This window comes from Corapipo altera, unplaced genomic scaffold (genome assembly GCF_003945725.1).
Source record: "Corapipo altera isolate COAL_440 unplaced genomic scaffold, ASM394572v1 49, whole genome shotgun sequence".
Lineage (NCBI taxonomy): Eukaryota > Metazoa > Chordata > Aves > Passeriformes > Pipridae > Corapipo > Corapipo altera.
Window position 1 is genome coordinate 2,512,436 of NW_020884879.1, and position 15,523 is coordinate 2,527,958.

The 15,523-nt window shown below is 39.9% G+C and overlaps 1 protein-coding gene across 7 annotated transcripts in view; it reads right to left on the reverse strand.

Annotated features, from left to right (window-relative positions):
* Positions 1-702: 702 nt before the first annotated feature.
* Positions 703-15,523, reverse strand: part of ZNF521 (zinc finger protein 521) — a 230,400-nt gene continuing 215,579 nt past the window's right edge. For all 7 annotated transcript variants that reach the window (XM_027638869.1, XM_027638872.1, XM_027638868.1 and 4 more), the window contains one exon: positions 703-1,532. In XM_027638869.1, coding sequence (XP_027494670.1) covers positions 1,503-1,532 — 30 coding nt within the window. In that variant the 3' untranslated portion in view covers positions 703-1,502. The remainder of the gene's footprint in view (positions 1,533-15,523) is intronic.

Here is a 15,523-nt window from a genome sequence, read left to right on the forward strand (position 1 = left end):
ATAAGATACTAAAATATCTGGAGAATGTTTTTTTGGTTGTCTTTTGTAGGTAAGCTGGAATAGTGGGGGACAGAGGTAGGCAAGGAGAGCTTTTATCCCCTTCTTTCTTCCCTCTGAAACCGCAGGGAGTCAGCAGCCAATTCAGACCTGAGTGAAGCTGTGAGGTCTTGTGACAGCTTCCCCAGGGCCATGGTACTAGTGAGGATCATCTCGCAGTGTGCACCACCTCCAATTCTGCTACCCATGTCAGAGGGTGAGGGATGTCAGGTTAACAGCACTACTGGCAGGACTGTGGTGGCTCTGTGGTGTCATCAGTACTAGACTCAACTCACTAAATAATATCACAATGAAATACACTGATAATTATACACAGAAGATGTGTGGTGACTCCTCTGGCAACCAACATGTCAAGTGTACAAGTATGAAATTGTTAAGATAGCCAAACAGAAGAAACAAATAAAACCACAAAACAGTCAATATTATCCTCAAGCACACATTACTTTGCAGTGGGCCAGCAGATCTGTTTGTCTCATTGCATTTATTTAAATGCCTACCTTTGAGAAAAGCAACCTATTTCTACTGAGCAATGTATAGATCCTGATACAATGAAATTCCAGATCTTGGTGGTCCTTTAACTAATACAGCAGCAGTAATAATGCTACTTTCCAAGGAAAAAGACAAGACACAAAGCACACTCACACGTAATGGTAAATTGAATTTATTTCCTTTTGGAAAACAATTCCAGTAATCTCCAGGTTCAGACCGCAGAGTAAACATTAATAACAGTAACATACAGGTTAGTTCAACTGATTCAAGAATTTGGCCATGTGAAATCATCAAGGAAAGTCTTGAACACTCAAAGCTTCAAATGGTATCCAGGAAAAAAAATTCTTTGACAAACTACATAACAACTATTGCATATATGGTAATGCTATCTGTCATATCGCAAGGCTTACAAATATATATACGGGCCTTATTCAACTGTGGGTTCCTGCTCTGTGAGAAAGAGTCTCTTCATATTTTTTTGCAAGAATCTTCAGCAATAAAAAATAGTCTTAGATTCATCCGTTTGTATACCAAAAGAGAGATTTCTAGACTGAAGTTTAAAAGAAAGAGAGGCCAAACGGAGCTGTAATGGAACATAGCTATTACCCTCTCCCTCCTCCTTGAAAATGACGTTTTTTCTTAAGCTATTTTTTCCCCCTCACACAGTATTATTATTATTTGTATCTTTCTTGAATAGGGCCCAAGTCCACTTGTCTTTATAAGACCATTTTAGTATCAGACAACATAATACATGTGCAACACTTTATATACAGGAAGTCTATCCGGTGCTCAAAAGTTCAAACACATGAACATCCAACAGTTTCGATAATACAAGTTTTATGGTACAATACAATGATTCTGAATAATATACATTAACAATGAAAGTTTCGTGCAAAGAGTAAAATGTGTTCCCTTTTTGTGCCACAAAGAATTCTGTGGAAGAGATGGGCCTTGCACTAACTGCTGTGCTGGGTCATCGTATGATTCTGTAACAAAAACAAAAGAAACAGCTTAGTCACAGGACAGGCATTTCTGTGTGAAAGAAGGATGCAAAAACAATTCTTCCAACATATCTTGCAAAATGATGGACTGGAAAAAGAGTATGTTCGACCCTTCCTTGTTTATACTATCCAGAGGCAGCGTCATTATGGAGCAGAGCAGTTTTCTGCAGCTGTTTCACACCAGTATTCTTTCCATGTGCCACAAGAAGGGCAACACACTCTCTCCAGGTAGGGTCTGGGCTGACCTGCCCCAGTGAAACTGCAAACCAGGTCAGTGGTTCTGGTGTCTGCTTACATACAGCTCATGGTTTATGCATTACAAAAATGAGAAGTGCATTTGTCATAAAAGACCTTTGCTAACTGGCCTGTGCTTCCTAGACTGTGGCACCGCTTCAAATGCGTTATTTCATTAAAACCTATTTCCCCCTACACAGTATGGCACAATATATTCTGGTAAGAGTTATTCTGTGCCTAGCAGAGATCTCAGAGATTGATGAGAAAACAGGAGGGGTTGCCACAGCCTGCCCTTCAGTCACCAAAAACCGCAGGTATTTTTCCTCAAGTGAAGGCAGAGCCTTATGTGAGGTGAGGTCAGCATGGCCTTTGGAGTCTGAAATTCTCCTTACAAGTAATTATCAAATCAAGCAGCAAACACAAGTTTCACCTTCTTTCCTACCACTGCTCAAATCGAGTTGACCACTTTTAGTAAGATGCTATTTTGCTGCCTGTACTGGCTCAGATTCTTCACAGGCATCGAGGCAAGAGCAAGGAACCAAACCAATACATGTTAAGTTTTCTAAAACATACACAGGATCCATAGAAAACTAGAAAATGTCTATGAATGCTACTTCTCAGACAACATAGCAGCCACTGATTAGTGATGAATTTTCCCCTTAGTAATCGGGCCAGATTTGGGCCAGTGACCCAGAGGGCAGGAGTGTCACATCCCATGATTTCCTCCCAGACCATCCAGACCCTTCACTCTGCTTTATTAAGTTAATCTGTCTTTAAACCTCTTTGGACTAACGCACTTTAAGATGAACCTGTTCCCACAAGACAGTCATCATTTACAACGAAGTGAACATCTACTGAACCATACCCTCCAGAGCCACCCATGAAAGGGCACATGAAAACTGCCTCGGTGAAACGAATGTGAAATACAGCGTGACTGCAGACCAGCCTGAGAGTTCTCTCTCTCTCTTCCTCCTTTTCTCTCCCTAAACTGTGCACGCACACAAATAATAGTTCATGGGACATTTGGCAAGGAAAGGACCTTACAGTAAGACTGAGGAATTTTTAATGTAGTGCCATTCTCAAGATTAAAGGAAAATGACCCAGTGACACTCAAAGATGCAATTTCCAGATGTGAATACAAAATGATTTAATGCTGATGGCAGGAATTCCAGACTGTCCAAGGCCAGAGAGTGTTAAAAAAATACACTCTGCCACTTGATTTCATCTAGCTTCTCATCCTTCCCATAAAATCATTTCAAAATGCTGTAAAGCAGTAACAACAGCTGCAGCCAAAAATGTTGGCTGGTCACAGGTAATGGGCTCTGACTTTAAACCACAAAAGCAAGGAAATTAAGATTTAAGCCTGACAGTCAGCCCTTTTGTCATCCTGTTGTGTCCATTTATTGCAGCACTTACAACATAACACCACAGGCTTATTGGAGACCCTGCAGTACCCAGAAACAACAGGACAAGTTAAATATGGGATGGCAGCCTGAATTCTGATTTTTTTTCTCTGCTTCTGAGCAGGTGAAGTCATATACCAATTGTTACATTGTAGACAGATATTTGGGAGGGTCTTTTGTTTCTAGTCTACTGAGAACCAGCACGTCAGTCATGCCCATTTTTTATTTCTCTTCACTAAGTGAAAAATGCATAATCAGTATGAGGCTGCATGAACAGTTGCCTATGAAGCAGTCAAAAAGTGGTTCAGAATTGCAGCTGTAACTCTTGCTGCAATGACATTTTTGATTAAAAAATAAAAAGGTCCAAATATGAAGGAGACAAAATAAAATACAAAGTAAGGGAACTGACTTGCCCCTGCTCTCCGTGTCCCTGACTCCCATGCCCTGGTGCAAAATGAGATTCTCTAGAGATAATGAAGAAATAATAGAAAAAAACCCCAAACGTTGCAGAGAAGAATGAGACAGGACAGGATATTAACATAAGGAAATGCTTTGAAGAGTTTAGGCCTCAAAAATACTTGTTGTAAACAGTCAAAACAAAATGCAGTTTCCAAAGTAATTAAGGCTCCCAAAACGTGAGGGACTGGGGAGAAATACCTATTTGGCTACGTGGCAAAAAAATACAAAGTGGAAGGACTTCAGGAGTGTAACATGGACAAGACAAGCAGGTGAAAGATGGGAGGAGACAGATAAGAAAAGGAGGAAAATTCTGTAATCCACAGAGAGCCATATTCCACTCCACCAAAAGCCATCTATTGGAGACCCCATGTCTAAGTGACTGAAAATTGCAAACATTAATCCCAGTTATGAACTGCTGTTGTTTTTATGAGGGGTGTTGTGTTTAAAAATTTAGGGCAAAAATTCTCCTCTATTATCCACACAGCAGATCTCTACTCTGATAGTCTCTTTGCCTTGTGTGCAGCGAGCTCCCCGCCTCTCCGGCAGTGAGAGTGCAGGCAGGCGGGGAAAGCAGAATTTGGAGCTCCCGCCGGCAGGGACGCGGCAGGGACACAGGAGTGCGGTACACCCAGGGAGAGCACAATATCACAGCTGACATCCCCTGTGCGGCTCGGAGAGCACGCTGCCCTTCACTAAAGACACACTAGACAAGCTTGGAACACGCCTCCTCCAGAAACTTCGACTAGTTTGCCCGAGTTTGGAGCAATTAGTGCATCCACTTGCCAAAGAGAAGTCATTTAATGAAGTACAGGAGATATCATATGCTCCCCCTTCTTTGCCTCCCCCAAATTTGATTGCACATAAGCACATCTGTTTAATTATGTGGTAGTCTCCCTACAAAGCAAAAATGTCAATTTCCTGCTTAGCCATGGAAAGGGGAAAATATTTTTTCTTAATATAATCCTTCCTGGACTACAGCAACAGCTGTGTTCCCATTTCCAAGGGCTGGGATCTCACGAGGAGAAACTAGTTTGCAAACACAAATGCAAGCTTTGTATGCACAAAATGGAGGAACAGTGTAGCAGGAGGTCTGTGTGTCATTGCATTTGTTACTGGCATAGACACAAACTGAACCAGGAAAACTCCTACATTCCAATGTCTCTGTTTCTGTGTTATCTGGAAAGCAGGTATATTACCTGGGAAAACCTGAATTCAGTATATTTCAAAAGCAAAATAAACTCCTACAGTGCATTTTCCCTGTTCCTAGATATAATTATTTTTGTTAGCTGAATCCAGAATCCCAACCGTTATGTGACCTGCTATAAAATTACATGCCACGACTTTTCTGGATGAAAATGCTTTGGCATATCCCTGTTGTTAGTGCTGAGGAGTTGAAAACATGCAAAGATTTCAGGATAATATGGTGTGGAAGAATCTCCTTGGCAAACAAATATGAAAAGGTTTCTTTGCAGAAACGCTTGAGACAAAAGAGGTAATATTACTTGTTGTTTGGTGCATGCCTTTGTGTTTCAGAGGGAACATGAGAAGGAACAGCTAGCAAAAAGTTCCCACCCACAACATCAAAATTAACAAACTAAAAAATACCTACAGATAGCCACAGACTCACTAGCCCATTAGAATCCTTAATGTGAACTGCGGTTGCACTCAATTTAAATGGGACTTCTGTTTTTTATGACCAGATCAAACAAGAGATGGCTGTACCCGACAAACAGTGCAAAGAGGGTACACGCGAAGAAACACAGAGATGAAATGTAGATGCATTATTTCAACAGATGGTAACAGTACTACAGCAGCATGTTATTTTTTCCTTAGTTCAAGAACACAAACATGAGTAATCAATCATCACTGATTAAGTAATTATGGTACTCTACATGTTATCACTTATCTGGAATCCTTTATCTGTGTATGTTACAGACTGTCTTGTATTTTTTTTGCATTAAAAAAAATAAAAATGCACCCCACTGCACTGCAATACAGTTCCAGGTTGTAAAACAGAACTCTGCATTACTATCAACCTTTAAGCGCTACAATTTATTTTTTTTTACACAAAAGCAATTGGTTTCCAACAGGCTGGATAATAAGTCTTTTGACCTGCATTCTTCTTTGACCCATTAAGGTCACCCCTGTGCTCGGGCATATAGCTGACTTAGGAAATGCCTGCAAGTCCTGCATTTCATCTCCTGCCCACTCAAAATAAAGCTTTCTTTAAATGTGTCTATACGGGTCCCTGAAGACCAGGGAGGCATCCCTGTAGTGGGCAATGGAGGGACAGAAGCTTCTGCCTTTATTAATGAATGCAGACCATTATGAGTCTGGCTGGCTCCTGCACTGTTCCCAGAAGCATATACTGTACGTGACTTAAAATGCTAGAATATTGACACAAAGCGAGCTGGGCACCCCTAAGGAAAATTACTCCTTGGATATAATGTAGGCTCGTAACAGCTATTAGAGTACAAAATAAAACCCTCCGGGATCAAACTGACATATACCGCATTCTACCTACTCCTCAAACATTAGAAGAATTTCTTTGTGAAGGCATTCTCAAGGACAGCATTAAACTGACTTTTGTAGCAATCTGCAACAGCTTTTTGGCTTACAGCTTTTAGTACTAAATCTCTAGTTTGAATCAATATAAGTACTATATCTACCACATTAATCAATACATTTGGTTCAATACATGTTCTATTAAATTATACTTTCTAATCAAGATTTTCTGCTTCTCTTCCCTTCTTTTTATTCCAGATTCTTACCCTGTACCACACTTTTCAAACTGTCTGCAGTTAAGAAGAGGATGCTGGGTTTTCCAGAACTGAAAGGGAAGAAAGAAAGGCTTGTGGAAAGGCAAGCCTTACAAAACCTAGTAGTTGCACAGTATCAACATGGTTTCCAGAACTTCGGTCCAATGCTTTGTTACTTAGCTGGCTGTTGTGACCTCTCACGCAGAAAGCTCTGTATTGGACACTGCTGAAATGCTATACCACGTGGAAGGGCAAGGGAGGAGGGAAAAGGAGTATTAAGTGGTAACACCCAAAAGAAATAAATGAAACTTATTCAGACTAAACTATATGAAAAATCTCTGAAAAGGTTATTTTTACACTGTTTCTTCATATTTGTGCTGCTTCAGTATTGCAAGTTTTTTGTCAAGCCCCCATTACATTGTGGAAGAATTCTTTCTTGGTAAACTGTAATATGATTATACCCAGGACTAAATCGATAAGGTACTTAGATTTGTAAGACACTAAGATTAAATACACATTATAAATTAAAATGTAAAAATATATTATTTAGTCTAGGTCTTTGGGGATATGTGAAACACTGGGACAGAAAATGTCTCCAGAAATCTGAGTGATGTACACAGTTACAGTAAATGACTTTCCCACACCTGTGTTAGATTTGGTGGAATGTGGATATTCTTTATAAAAAAAAAGAATATGAAATGCAATGTCAAAATGATAAACATGTATATTGCAGGCATTCAATGCATTTTTCACTGTCTTACAGATCACTTGCTTACAGTCAGTTTCTTTTTCCTGTCTCCATATAATCACTGTGAACCTGCGGAGAAACTGTTGCATTTTCTTTTGACATTTAACATCATCTCACTCAGTGCACAATACTATAATACTTTCTAGATGACACTATGTCACCATTAAAGAAAAAGGTGAAATAGCATAATAAAGGAGAAGAACAAGAATTCATAGAATTTAAGGACAGAAAAGACCCATTAGGGCGTTTTCTCCACCCATCTTGCCAGTGTTGGATTATTGCCTATAGTGTAATTTCAAGTGTTTTGCCCAGTCCAATTTTAATTAGAGCTTCCAATGCTTCTCTTGGGAGACTATTTCACAGCTTCATAGACCTCAGGGTTAGTATTTTTTTTCCTGATGTTCATCCCAGGAGAGGAAGAGGCTCAGCCAACCCCAAATCAGACATGAAACCAAATCTGCATAGTCAGGAGCTGGCTTCAGTGGAATATCTGGGCCATTTCAAAGCATCTGAAAGCAGTAAACTTACTTTCAATGCCCCAAAACATTACGGCCCTGACTCCACTGCTGCTGCAAGCAATTAAGAAGATTCTGTTACAGTGGCTTCTATAGTTGCTATATAGGTAAAAATGTAGTAATAGGTGGGATGTGGGTTCCCATACTAAGGGTAATGACTTCCATAGTCCACCTCCACTGACTGAATTAACTGCAGGTCAGGGACATATCCAGGTCTGTTCTATGATTCTAAAATCCTTAATTGTACTGACAGAGTACATTTCTGTATTTTTCACATAGGTGAAATACAAAAAGAGCAACTTCAGTTGAAGTTTACCAACAAATGCTGAGACTACAGATTATTTCCCCTCCCAGGCCCCTCCCTTCCTTTCATAAAACATTAACCACAAAAAATTAACTTTAATTGCTTTATCTGAAATGTCTGGAACTAACAAGTGTTTCTGATGTGTTTCATCCAGGAATTACAATGCTTCTGACTTGAATATATATTCAGATTTCAATGGTCAAATGGTGAGTTAGTGAGGGAGCTGGAAAAGAGATGATGTCTAATAGTTTTTCATAGGTGAAAAGTAGGAAGCCTAATAGAGACTTTGGGGCTCTGGAGAAAACAGGAAAAATTCCAGACAAAATGTCCTTCCAGCAGCATCTCCAGTACTGTAGTGCAGCTGGCAGAGCAGGAGGAATACCAATGAATTTATAAACACACTAAAGTAGGCATGGAGTTTCATCCTGGCCAAGTTTGATCAGCAGCATAGACCTAACAAAATACAGCCTCTGAAAGTTCAGATTCCCAAGGAAATACGGATTTGATCTGAACTAAACCAGAGCTATTTCCACAACAAAGAAGGGGATGAATCCCAAGAGAATCTGTGTTCCCATAAATACCATTTATGTGTGGTGAGTTGATGTTTACCAGCTTTTGAGAATCAGGTCTGTTCTCAGACATGATGGCCAATTAAATGGTCATCTTAGGACATGACTGACCACTGTTGACAACAATAATTTAGGAAAGCCTACAGTGACTTGCAGTTATTCTACATGAATTGCAGTTATTCATATAAATTAGTTCACCTAAGCTATGTGATTTGATATTATATTAATGTCTCTGAAGTGGCATTACTGCTAATCAGATTTTGCTCTTTATCATATTTATGTAAAACTCTGAGTGTTATGGTTCTTCTACTCAAGCATTTCCAGCAGGACCAGAGAAAACCTACCCAAAAAACAATCTCAAACTAGATAGCATGTTCTCAGGGATGCAAACTGAAAATTAAAACCAAGCCTAAACCAAACCAAACCCCATGATACCTATTTTTCTTCAGAGACTTCCAGTAAGTCAGTAGTAAAATGTCAATGATTCCTTTTAGATTCATTACAATATGTGAGTACAGACTTTCCATACAGACTTGTTGTATGGAAAAGAATGACATATATTCCTGGGTACAGCAAATAAGACTCTTCACCATTGTCACTGGAAGAGAACAGACACAAACACTGATATCTGTTCACCATCCTTGCACCTTTCTCATTATGAGCGTTGGCAGGGGGCTCCCTGTTAAGCCTCTGACAGAAATCAGAGTAGCTCGAAGGCTGTTTTAACCCATGGTGCCAGGCAATAACCTCCCATAAGCCTCCCTTACCCTGTTTGTTGTTCATTGAGATGCAATGAAACTTATAATGGTGCCTTCTGTTTCTGGCAAGATGAGCCTGGGCTGCATGGGCAAGGTGTTTGTATTATCCCCATAAACGATAAGATGATGGTGATGGGGAGAGAGGGCAATGGTTAGCACATGTTCACAGCAGTTCATCAAAATTGGGAAACCTTCCTGTTCATTCATGCAGCAAAGGGGCTGTACTGCTAATCAGGATCAAGGCCTAAGTGTTGCTTGTAGGAAAAACAGGGCTTTTGTGATACTGCAAATGTTTGAAATTAATACACAGGCATCCTTCCCCAATAAGAAAATTGTTCATTAAGTGGGAATAAAAGCTTAAACAAAAAAGGCAAAAGGAGGCACTTCTGAGAAATATATCAAAAGTCTTATTACTTTAGAATATGGTTATGATTACCCTGGTATAAATTAAGAGAAAATCCTCTGAAATCAAGGGAGTTTCAAGATAGGAACAAGTAAGAATAGAGCCAGGCCTTTTGGATTTAAAACAAAGTGAATATTGCTCATATACTCATAGATTCTTGCACACCCTCTGCAGAGGCCACAGCAAGAACTCTGTTCACCCTGTCAGACACAGCCAGGCAAAGAGCAAGCAGAACCCAAAGCTGAAAAAATCCAGATTTATCTGCAGCTATCGTACAACAGAGTAATAGGGGACAACAAGTCTCGATAGGTAATACTGCCTAATAAGATATTCAGGGATTAAGGCAACGTTTTACAAGACAGATGTGTTCATGGGCTAGTAGTTGCTCTGCTTTATTTCTTTTTTATGTTTAATTTATGCTGGTGCTTTCTAAACTATGACATCTGTAAACAAGTTTAAGTTTGACCAACCTCCATTTTATGTTCACAGTCAGCACTCCTACTTTGTGCTCTGATTTTAGATACCTTAAAGAAGTCAGTGGGGGGGAGAGAGGTAACAAACCTAAACAACAAAAACAAAATCCTTTGTCTGACAATATGTGTTCATCTTATGTGAATAAAAATTTGCCTAGCTGGAAGTAAGGAACTGGCTGCTGGAATTGGAGCTGCACTGTCCACAGATTCATTTATAGGTCAAACCCAATTAAACAAACTACTACTAAATATTTAACAGCTCAGTGCAGTAATTAGTGACAAATAATAGAAGCTTAAACTGATAATTGCACAGAAATGTCCTGTTGGAAACATTACATGTTTCTTGCTCTTCCTCTTTCTCTCATACTCACTGAATCCTGATGCCTTTCAGGGATTAAACTGACAAATGAATCTGGATGTTATATACATCTATTTGGTCTGCAATGAAGTTTTCTATGACTTCTGAAAAGAACCTTCCAAGTGAAATTTCTTCTCAAATTTCCATTCTGGTTTTTTGCTTTAAAGCAGACTAACTGCTAGATCATGAATTGATTTCAAATCTTCAACCAAGTGGCAGATCCAGAATTTAAGCTCCTGTCCATAGGATTCAAAAGGTCACCCAATTAAAACGGGGAAGCACACAGAGCTGTGATTTATATGCAAAGGGCAACCTTTAAAACAATGATACTTTTCCAGTTTTCCACAGGTGCATGCACAAGAATCCCTTTGAACAAAATTACAAGTGAAATTACAAGTTTCCTGATACAGCCTGAAAGAAAAGTGCTGTAACTCGTCTGCTCTCCTATTATATAGACAGACACATCCCACACTTGTATCGATCGCTGAGTTCACCTCCCTACATCCTGACATAACACTGGGTATTGTGCTTTGCAGGTGACATGGGGACAGCCTGGAATCTGGATTCCCCGCACATTGCCAGCTGGTGCGTGGGGCCTTGTACAACAGCACTCAGCACACGGGAGGTTATGGATCAGCCTGAGATTAAATCACAGCGACTAACACTATTTTCATTCAGCTAAAAGCAAACCCTTAAACAGCCCTGTTTTTAAATCAGCAAACCTGCCTTTCGTATGTGGAAATCATATTTGGAAGTTATCCAGCCACTAAGCATACATACACCCAGTTCAGAGAATGCAGGAGTGGACTGAAGCATATTTTGGATACTGAAATCAGGAATGCAAGTGAAAATATGTCCCCTCATCCATGGTATATCAATTTTAGAATGTGTAGGAAAGAAAAGGAAAAGCTATGGTGTTCTGCTAGCTCTCCTCCTCTTCTAAATGCTCCAAACTCTGTTGCACATTGGTGCATCTTTTTCCTTCAAGACAGTCTGCAAGGAAAGCCAGATTGAGCAGATTTGATAATAACAGCCAAGGATTTCTGAGCTGATAAGCAGAGGTCCCCATGGACTTTGCTCTCTGACATCCTTCACAACTGGTTACTGAGCCAGCCCATCTTGGACATCTTACAGTCCTTTTTCCTACAGCTCTTTAAACAAGGAATAACAGGAACTGGGACAGTGCTTATGTGGCAGGCTTGGGGTGTGTGTGTGTGATTTACAAATGTACTTGTTGGAAAAGAAAATAAGGACTATTTTATCCCTTCATAGCTGGTGATTAGTTAAGACAGTTAAGAACCCTATGTTGAAACATTTTGTTCTTAGAGCAACCTCATGTGAGTTCCCCCCTTTTCAGTCCAAGAAACTCCATGTTTTAAAGGTGATTTCTAGACTGACCAGAATGCTACTTTGCCCTTTATAAGGAAGGGCAAAGTAGCCCTTATCTAAATTTTGTGAGGACACACACTGTAAATCAATAAATCTGAAGCATTTACTGACATGTCATAGTAGGACAATAAAATTTCATGTTTGTAATTGTGGTTGTTGGTTGTAAAATTCAGAAGTCCGGATTCTCTATTGTCTTCTATTTGTTTTGTTTTGTTGTTTTTTTTTTCCCCCCATCATTTGCATTCATGTAAAAGAAGTGTGAAATGTGACCACAGTTTAACGGGAAGAATTTTACTGTCACTTTCTCCTGTTTACAGAACTTATAAAAGGGGGAAGACAGTGGAGTCCAACTCCTACAATCTAATACTCCTCCTTCAAACAAGAAGTACACCACAAAGAAGCACTCTTTTATGCTTTTTCCCTTCCTTCCTGTGAGTGTAGAAGTATTCTCCTACCAAATGTCATTCTTTGAGGTTGGTCATTCCATTTCCTATCAGACAGCTGGCCAGTGACACGTTGCAAGTGAGACATGTCATTAGATCCTGCCTTGACCCTGTACTGACAGTAGAAGAAATGCCCCCACCCCTCACTTCTGGCTTTGGCTTGTGATGCTGTGGTACTCCTGTCTCCTTGGCTACCTCCTGTGAGGGGATCCAGCCTCCTGAAGCTACTGCTTTCACCCCTCGTTGCCCATTAGGACTGCTTTTAGTGTGGTAATCTTCAAATTGAGAGAAAAGAATCACATTTATGGGGAAAATAACTGGAGACAACACTTACACTCATTTGCTCTCTATGTTTAGTGCCAAGGTGTCTGAAACAGAGAACTTTAATTCCTTTACAAAAAGATGTGCTGTAGCTATGGTGAGGCTAATCTATAACCCTCACAGTCTTATATAATTTGCTACTCCAAGTTAATTTTAATTCATTACAATAAAACTCACCTAATTAAAAGAACTCTTTAAAATAAAGTATTAGCTTGAACCCAGAAAAAAAAAAGGCAGAATCTTTTCTATTGGAGGGCAATTCATAATACCACAGTGCACACTTATATAAATTCAAAGGTAAGCTATAAACAAGTACCCACAGCAATAGTGCCATGCATAAAGGGACAGGCAACAGGAGGCCTGCTTTCTAATCAGCCCTCAAAGGAACCTGCCACACAGAAGTGGCACTTATTCTAATTTAAAGCTCTCACAGTTACTTTAGCATGGCAAAATTTATAAACTAATAACTTTAGTAAACAGACTGGCACTCCAAACAGAAAAATAAACCCCACGCAACAGTTCAGGTCCACAGAGAAAACAGCTTTCCCAGAAAGGTACTGTTTTCAACAGTGAGATGTAACCTTTCTTTGGGGGCTGCTCTTATGGTCCCTGATGCTCAGTAACAATTCTGCACCATCCCATTATATCTGTACTGTCACCTCACTGTGGTCTGTAGTCCATTGTCACCACAAATCTTTTCTACATCTTAAGGCATTTTATACACCTGTATATTTGTGTCCTGGTCAGCTCAACCAATGAAATACTTCTGGATTTGAAAGAGCCTGCTCTGGGGCTATGACTTCCCTAAAAATGTCATTAAATAGTCAGGGCAATCTGCTTGCAAAATGTCAGTTGAAAAATGTATTTAATATTTGCAATTAAAGCTCACATTCTTTTTCATCTCTATTAGTTTTTCTTCTAAGCAATTATTAAAAATTACAAAAAGTGTACTGTTCCCCATTTAAATACATGGGAAAAAAAAGAAAACCAAAAAGCAATAAGAAGGGCTAAGCAGAAAATCTCGTAATACATGCAGCACAATATTGGATTTTTTTTTTTGGTTATATCCTAAACCACCCCCCTTTGTACAAAGTTCCTTTTCAAATCAAAGCAATACTACATTAAAACTACTGCAGGCAAAATTCTAAGACACAATGCAGTTTGTGTCAGAACACTCATCACTTCAGGCTGACCTGTCAAAGTATCTTGGGGAACATGGTTAAAAGACAAATCTGCAAGTTTGTAAGAAACTTTTGAATGATAAAAAGTATGTGTTGCTCACAAACCACGGAATGCTAAGCAGTGTTAACTGAGCTTACTGATGCCTACAGCAGATGTCTGTCCCTTCCTACTGCTTCTAGGCACACCTGCTCAGACTGTGCTCCTAAGAGCATTGAGAGGGAGCCAGCATTTTGAAGCTCTAACAAAAGAAAGCAAATAAATAAAAAGTTTGTGCTCAAATGAGTGATGTGGAGAGATCAAAATTTAGAAGTGTATGCAGAAATCTGCTGTCAGCAATAGAGCTATCTCATAAATTTGATATGGCTGAAGTTATCAAGATGACATTTTTGGACCTTGATAGGCAATTTCTGTCACCTGCATTTCCAGGAGATTCTCAACACCTAGCAGAATCTGACCCCTGCACCCAAACCAATTTCTTGGGGGACCCAGCATGGTCTCAAGGTGCCTCTTTTTAGGCATTAGGAATTAAGATTTTGGCCACAGGGCTTGCTTTTCCAGAAACAAATGCAATTGTCAAGACAATCTGCAAACTCACCAGAGAATAATTTCTAAGGGTTTTTGAAATACCTCTTTTCACAGATATATTTCTCTATTAAGTTCTGCACAAGGGTCCAACATCTGCAGAGATTTACAATTCTCTGCTAGATTGTGTACATTTTCAGATTAATTCCTATACAATCACTGTATGTTATTGTAAATCCATGTGGCCTAAATATTCAAATCGTGGGCTACCATAGTCCTCAGTGCATGTTAAAGCATTCCTAAGACTGCCCGAATTTATGCCAGCTCATAATAGCCCCATGGGATTGTTATACCAATTAAAAATCCCTGGAATTCATCAGAGTCTGAGACATGCCTGTGAGGACCAAAAGGGAGTGATACAGAACCAGCTTGCAAAATAAACAGGATTTGCTGCGTACTGAGGGAATCCTTGGCTGTCTGACTAAGGTACCTTTTATACTGGCAGGGGATGCAAATTGGAGCCTGAGGATCTGCACTTTCATTTTCAAAGCTCTTTGCAAACATCAACCACTTCACCTTCACACCATTGCTTCAAGGGAAGTAAATATGTACAGTTCCAGCATCTTCTGTTTTCTGGAGGTGCAAAGAAGCACAGGGCATTTTTATAGGCACAGTCTCTGTTCAGGCACAAAAGGGAGCTTTTGACAACCTCTTCCTTCGTGGGAAATGAGTTTCCCAAGGCCACTGAGGGAACTGGTGGCAGAACAGGGTTTACTAGAGAGATCCTCCAATCCAGTACTAAGTCCACCCTGCCTCCCCTGCAACACATCGAAACAACTTGCTGAATTCCAGCCGTACACTTTGCTGTAGAGGACACATTACTGCATGTCATCCTCTATAATCTCTCCTGTAAAAGGAATTCTACACTCTTCTCGGGGACCTCCCCCTTTGCATCCCCCCACAAATGGTGGCAAGGTTAGAGACAAGTTGTTTTCTCAAGGCTGAGATTAAAAATGGCTCTGTGTTTTGCTAAACATTCCTCTGAAGCATGGGCAGCGTGTGCATGCGTGTCTGAAAACGACCCCAATGAAAGGAAGGAATGAGAGATGCTAAACAATGCTGTGCAAAGTTGCAGA